The sequence below is a fragment of the Centruroides sculpturatus genome, unplaced genomic scaffold (assembly GCF_000671375.1).
Source record: "Centruroides sculpturatus isolate CEXI.00-Female unplaced genomic scaffold, Cexi_2.0 scaffold1043, whole genome shotgun sequence".
Lineage (NCBI taxonomy): Eukaryota > Metazoa > Arthropoda > Arachnida > Scorpiones > Buthidae > Centruroides > Centruroides sculpturatus.
Genome location: NW_019385264.1, coordinates 204,100 through 211,000, shown reverse-complemented (window position 1 = coordinate 211,000; position 6,901 = coordinate 204,100). Strand labels below are relative to the sequence as shown.

The following is a 6,901-nucleotide window of genomic DNA, read 5'->3' as shown; positions in this document are numbered from 1 at the left end:
GTCACCTTTGGGACTGGAGGTATGGTCGGAACGCAAAAAAGGTCGGATTATCAGAAAAAAGTAAAATAAACAATCTTCCCCTTTGTCCAGTCTTTGTAGCACTGCTAATTTTTCATTTAATGAAAGAGTAACGTGTTTACGTTTCACTCCTGACATGTTGAAAACACACACAAAACTGTACATGTACACACAATGTAAAACATATACTGTAACGAACACAGAAAAACACCACGGACGGTGAGTCACCGACGAGTCGGGACAAGTTTCTTGACTCCGACCACGGTCGGATTAACTGGAGTGACGGACTAGAGGGGTTCTACTGTATTAACTAATATTACTACATAATGTTTATTAGTATATTGTGTCTTTTCTGGCTGGTAGTAGTTTTGTCCATTATCAATGTGCCCAACCAGTAAAGAAATTGTTCAGTACACTAATGAGAAGGAAGAGCGAGGCAACCAAAATATCCGTAAAATCACAAGAGTTTGGATTGGATTTCAATTCGGAACCCTCACAGATGCAGCAAATAATTTACCACGAACCATCTGACAAAACCTAAAACAATTATTCAAAATTAAATTTCAAATTCATTTAAAGTTTAATTTATTAATAAGAATTTGATAACTTCTTTGAATTTTTGATTCTGTAAAATACATCTTGGAAAAGTCAATCTTTTTCTTCGAACGACACCAACACATTTATCTTCCTAATTTATTTCTCTCTTTTTAAGATAAATTTTTAAATTACATAATTTTAAAACATATTTTACCTGTAGCATTTGCGGTAGTCTTGATATATCTAACTTGCAACAAATTCAGATCCGTATCGTCCACGTCGTCGGGATGGGGTTTGAAAACGAGTTCGATTTCATTCGGCGCTCCGGGACCGATTTCCACGTCCTGTCCGACGGCTTCCAACGTCTCGGATTCCGTTCCGCCGTCGTGATCGTCCCGTTCTCTCGAAGGCAAATCCACTTCCAATCTCAACTTCTGTTTCTTACGGGGCTGCGACGACGCACCGTCGACGGAGACCGGCACCGGAATGGAAACGGGTATGGAGACGGGAACGGTGGGATTCGGCTTGGACGCCGGAACGGGTAGCGGAACGGGCAAGGAACCGTTCTCTTCGCCAAACTGTTTCTTAACTTTTTGATTTGTTCGATTCAATACTTGCATTCTCATTCCTTCTTCTATGCTATGAGCAACAGCCTGACTATGTTGTACATTCAATTCTGCCAATTCTCTTTCTTGATGAGCTTCGTATTCTTCTCTACTGGGATAAATCTTCGAGATAAGCATGTCAAAATTCGGATCGGGACGTAACGATCTTTTCGAAACAAGTTTTTTTCTACAGTTCGGACATTCTTTGTTTCCACTTCTCAGAGCTGTTATAATGCATTCTTGACAGAAGCGATGCAAACACTCTTTGGTTGTCATGGTATTTTTTAATAAATCTAAACAAATAGGGCATCTCAACTCGGTACGAAGACTTCTAGGTAACACTGCTATTTCTGTATTGTCTGTAATTAAATCCTGAGGAGTTCTATGCAATTCGTACATACTTAATTCCCACGTTTTGTTGGACGATTGCGAATCCGAACACGACATTGTTGTCTGTTTCTTCTTGAATGTTTTTATCGTTATTTCCCTATCTGTAGGGATATATTCCTATCTTTGTCAAAACATAACATTTAAATAAAATGTAAATCGATAAAAGACTTAAATAAATTAATTTAAAATAATTTTTGTATAAATGGCTGGTAATAAATATATATAATTCGATCAAATATTTTAAAATTATTTCAAAATTTTTCCTTTTAATTCTTACTTTTTTCCCTTTCTACGGAATATGTAGTAAAAGCTGTCTTTCTCGAGGGAATTTCCCTGAATTTACAATCAATCTGAATGTGACGTCACATAAAATTTTTGTTAGGACGAATAAAATAATTTCTTTCAAAATACTTTTAAATTTGCGCTATTTTTAAATTTTTAAATTTTATATATTCTGAATTTTAGTAAAATTTGTTTTGTTTTTATATATTGTGATATTATTTTAATTCGATACGAATTTAGGTATATTTCTTAGTAAAATTCGTCCAATATTTAAACATATTTCGTCAAAAATTTTCATGTCTGAAACAGATGAAATGATTTTTATTTTATTTTCAAATTTGCTTTAATATATTTTACGATAATCAAATTTATTAAAAATTTATAACTTCACATACAGAATTATTGTTAAAAAATGCTGGCAATATATGATCAAAAATACTCATTTTTAGTATAAAAATAGATAAGTTTTAGACAAAGCGCATTGAACTCTTTCCCTCATTAACAGCCCTTTTTCCGCCCTGTAAGCAATAAGAGAACCTTTATTCCTTGCCCATGGCAGGTTCGATCCAAAGTCCTAGAATTCTAGGACCTTGGATCGAACCTGCCATGGGCAAGGAATAAAGGAATATTATGGAAGGGCAAGGAATAAAAGCATCTGGTTCGATCGGCATAATTTTGATTTGACTTAATGGTCGAAGGTCGAGCAGCGGCACAGATTACAGAGACTCTCTAATCTGCTGACAGGAGTTTTTCTACTATTCGCCCATGAAAACTTTTAGATTTGTAACATATTTTTAATTTGCAAGTAGATTTGGTGAAACCTTTAAAACACAGCAGCGTTTTGGCGATTAAAAAAAAAATACAGTACAGTAATACCCCGACTTACGATTTTCAAATCTCGTCGATTCGTCTTTTGTTTGAGCGCCACGCAACTCTTGATTACTCATTACCCCACACTATTGTTCAGCTTACATGTTCGGACGTGTCGCGCGGAATCGACACATAGCTACAATTTATTTTGTTATTTATTTCTGTGTTTGTTATATCTACGGAGACTTGAGAGACTCTATGTGGTGATTTCTTGTAACCGTGAACGAATCAAATGACGAGATAAGATTAACGAGAACATTTATTAGCTTACATATATTTGACTTGGATTTTACGCAAATTGCGAAATTATACCCCGACTTACGCGAATTTGACTTACGCGGTTATCGCTCGGTCCCACCTATCGCGTAAGTTCGGGGTATTACTGTATTACATTTTTTTTTATTTTTTCTAATTTAGTCAGTTTGGAAAATATTTGTTGCATCCTATTCTCATGTAATAGTTTACATTATTACGTACTTCCACCGGGGTCTCATAAATTGCATTTGGTGTAGTTCGGCTAGGAAATTGAAGAAAAAAACAGGCAATTTACATAGTAATTTGTTTTGTATATTTGTAATAACTATTGTATATTTAGTAAGTCTGTGTGAATATTTAAAAATTTTAAATCCGAACTCGAATTATTCGAAAAATGTTCTAACTTTTTCCCTCTCTTTTTTCTGCTTCAACATAGTACATAGAGTGGCTGTAGCGACGTTGTGTTGACAGAAAATTCAATACACATACGCCATTTTCTTTTTAGTCAAGGGAGCGTGGCATTTGTGTTGTGTAAAGGCAACGAGCTAAAATATTCTAACCGATTGTGTAAAAATCTGCAAAGGAAAGGAAGAGTTTTAACTCTTAACTAAGCAGATGCGAGTCAAAATTATTCCACATAGTTCTTTTTTTTTAATTTTGAAAAAAAATTTAAAAAACATTTCTTTCTTTAACTCACTTTTTAAACGTTTTTAAACGAGACAAAATATTCTGTAGCGATAAATACATTTCTAAACATTGTTAATTTTACTTTTTATTTTCCTCAAATCCCCCAAAATATGGAAAAAATGTTCCGCGTGTGTTGGCATCTATAAGAAACGAAATTTGGCATGATAGCTTGTATATAAGGAGCATTGATGTTCCTTATTGTTTTTTAATAGCATCATACCTGCTGGTTCTGCAACCTCCAAAATTATAATATTAAATATAAATTTTGAATATTTACACGAATGTAAGTACAGTGGAACCTCGATTATCCGGATTAATNCCCCGTGTACACGGGGTTGAAACACAGGTTTGTACACAGAAGCTTGTACACGGGGTTGACCCACAGGTTGAAAAACACTGCTTTAGAGCCATCAGAAAAAAAGGCACACACGCATTGTACTAGCTTAGTGGACACAAAAATAGAACTTAGTCAAATTGCAGGAATGGCATGTGCACATGGCTACCATAACAACTTAATCTATAAACTAGCACATACTGTAGCTATATAATCCAAAAACACGGATGCACTGACTCTAACGTGAATGTTTGCCCAAGTAGAAATGAGGATGGTATGACTATTTCTGACTGTACAATAATAAGCTATAAGAGGGGTATGCATACTATATTTAAAGAAATAGCAAAGTTTAGGGCACTCAAATCTGTACAGATGCAAACAGATGTAATCCAACCACATATAATCTTTCACATAATAGAAAAGACCCCATCAACATTGACAGGGCATCAGGTTTATATGATCCCACTGCAGAATGACAGGTTCCAGATGGATTTGATCAATATTGGTTCTACTAAAAGATGCCCATAACAATGGTTAGCAGAGCACAAGAAGCAATCCACCATCATATCCATATATGGTTATGACAACAACATACAAGCAAAGTTACATCAGTTGAAAGTTGTAAGATACGTTGCACACATATACAGACCAAATAAAAGAACTGGAAAAACTGGAAATTTTTTAAAGCAGACCAGCAAGGACAATGCATTAACTTTAAAAACAAAAAACACATTTCATGCATGGCAAAACATTTCTAACATATTTTTATGATCTCAATTACATCAATCAAGAGTGAACACATCCAATTGGTCTGTCATAGAAATTAAGTTACTTAGGAGCATTCTGTTTTAGAATGAAACATTCCATCCCAGAGATTTCAACCTGAGGCAGATCTTAAGACAGAGAATGTTCTTAAAGTGAATTCAAGACTCTGGACTGGTTTGGAAGGTGTTTATGTTTAATTATTAGATTCCAATTATCCAATTTTGTAGAAGATTCATACAACAGCAGAGAGAAAACATTGTGTTGTGGAACATTTTCTTAAACTTATTTAAAATCTGATAATGGCCTATGATACCTTATGAACCTGATAATGGCAAATGCTCAGGTGTTGTGGTGAGGTTTTATTTTATAGAAGATTTAATTTTGTACTATGTTAATTTTCCCCACCATTTTCCAAAAGTTTAATAATAAGATTAGCTATGCTAACAATTAACTTGATGAGTTTAACTGTTATTGACCTCTGCACATTCATTATTGCACTTGTTAAATCTTGAAACTATTTCCCTCCTCCATAAATATCTTTAACCATACCTTCCCAAATGTTTTCTGTCAGGTTTGGATCTGGACTCAATGCTGACTGGTCTATAATTTAATATCTTCAAAATCAGTAAATCATAGCACCATATAAAATTATGACAAGTAACCAGTCTTAATATAAGAACTGCTTGTTTTTTATTGGTAAAACATTTTAAACATCCCATATAGTACATTCAGTCATCATCAGTATCCATTAAAAAACAACTCTGTTTTGAATACTATAATTTCTTTATAGTTTAATATTTTAAACTACTATTTAGATTCTTTAGATACATATATACATGCATTAACCTATTGATACATCCAAACTTTATCTCCAGTACTTTCTCAACTCAGTAATAATCTTTTTTCCATTTATGTTTATTTAATCTTTTGAATTCATTCTCCCATTAACAACAAAGGCAGTTTATCCAATTTTTCCAAACCCAACCCAAATCATAACAGATGCACAACCTTGAACTCGTTTTTTAAATAACTGCAGTTCATATCTAAGGGTTGTGCCTATGGGCCATCAGGCCATCTAAGTTTCACTTCTTCTCATCAAAAAATATGATTGCGTACCAATAATCTGGTTTTCACTGTGATGTCATGCAAAATCAACACGAGTATAGATGTATGGAATGAGACAATGACTGATAAGGGGTTAAAGGAATGGATGTCTTCAATCTTTAACCCCTATTTTCTGAGTACAGTAGAATGGTCTGTGTTAAGTTCAATTGTAACGTGTGTCAGGTGTGTGGATGTCAGCAAGTGTTGATGGATAGTCCACAGCTTTGTCATATGTGTCAGGTGGGTGAGGTAATAGTATCCCCAAGAATGGGGGGTGAGATTGTCCCGCCTAGAGAGGGAGAAATTGTGAGAGAGGGAAAATTTGTGGGCTTCCCTTTCTGTGTGTGTGTCGAGTCAGTGTTGTGTGTGAAGTGAGTGCTGACCGGGGAGCTAACCAGAGTGGGTAGCTGTGTGACTGGTCAAGAACCAGTATTGTAATTATCAAATAATTGTCGGGTGCCAGAGTGTTGCTCAATTGTGGAGTGCCAGAGAGTCACTCGCTCATTTGAGACATTAAAGTGTAATTGTGTTGTTATTGTTAGAAAGGAAGTGTGTACTGTGTTCTTTTTGACCGTGTAAATGGGAACATTTTACACCATCATTTTAAATACAACATTTTCTGGTCCGTTGAGGCGGATGGTGGTAACGTTGAGTGCAGTGTGGATGACGTGGATGGAGTGGATACAGCGGATGGGATAAAGATAGTGTTGAGTGCAGTGGAGTAAATTGGTTTCGTCAACCTAATGTCATTCAAACTAGAAAAAAACTAACCAGAGTTCAAAAAGGAATGTACAAAAAGCTACAAAACCAATAATTTACAACAATATCTCTCCATAGACAAAGAATAGAAAAAATTTTTCACATCAAATTTATTATTATTAAGTTGGACCAAGAAAATTAATACTGTAGTTGGAATAGAGTCATTATGACTAAAAGGAAGCCATTTGCATTAAAATATTTTGGATTTAATAATTATTACAAACCGCGTCAAGCCATAAACTTGTCAACAAAGAGGGTTGTAAAATGATTCCGTGTAGCTAGAAAGCTGCGGTTT

At 34.8% G+C, this 6,901-nt stretch overlaps 1 protein-coding gene across 2 annotated transcripts in view; it reads right to left on the bottom strand.

Annotated features, from left to right (window-relative positions):
• Nucleotides 1-1,672, bottom strand: part of LOC111636864 (E3 ubiquitin-protein ligase RING2-like) — an 11,787-nt gene extending 10,115 nt beyond the window's left edge. For both annotated transcript variants that reach the window (XM_023382254.1, XM_023382252.1), the window contains exon 1: nt 770-1,672. In XM_023382254.1, the coding sequence (XP_023238022.1) occupies nt 770-1,607 (838 nt within the window). In that variant the 5' untranslated portion in view covers nt 1,608-1,672. The remainder of the gene's footprint in view (nt 1-769) is intronic.
• Nucleotides 1,673-6,901: the final 5,229 nt, after the last annotated feature.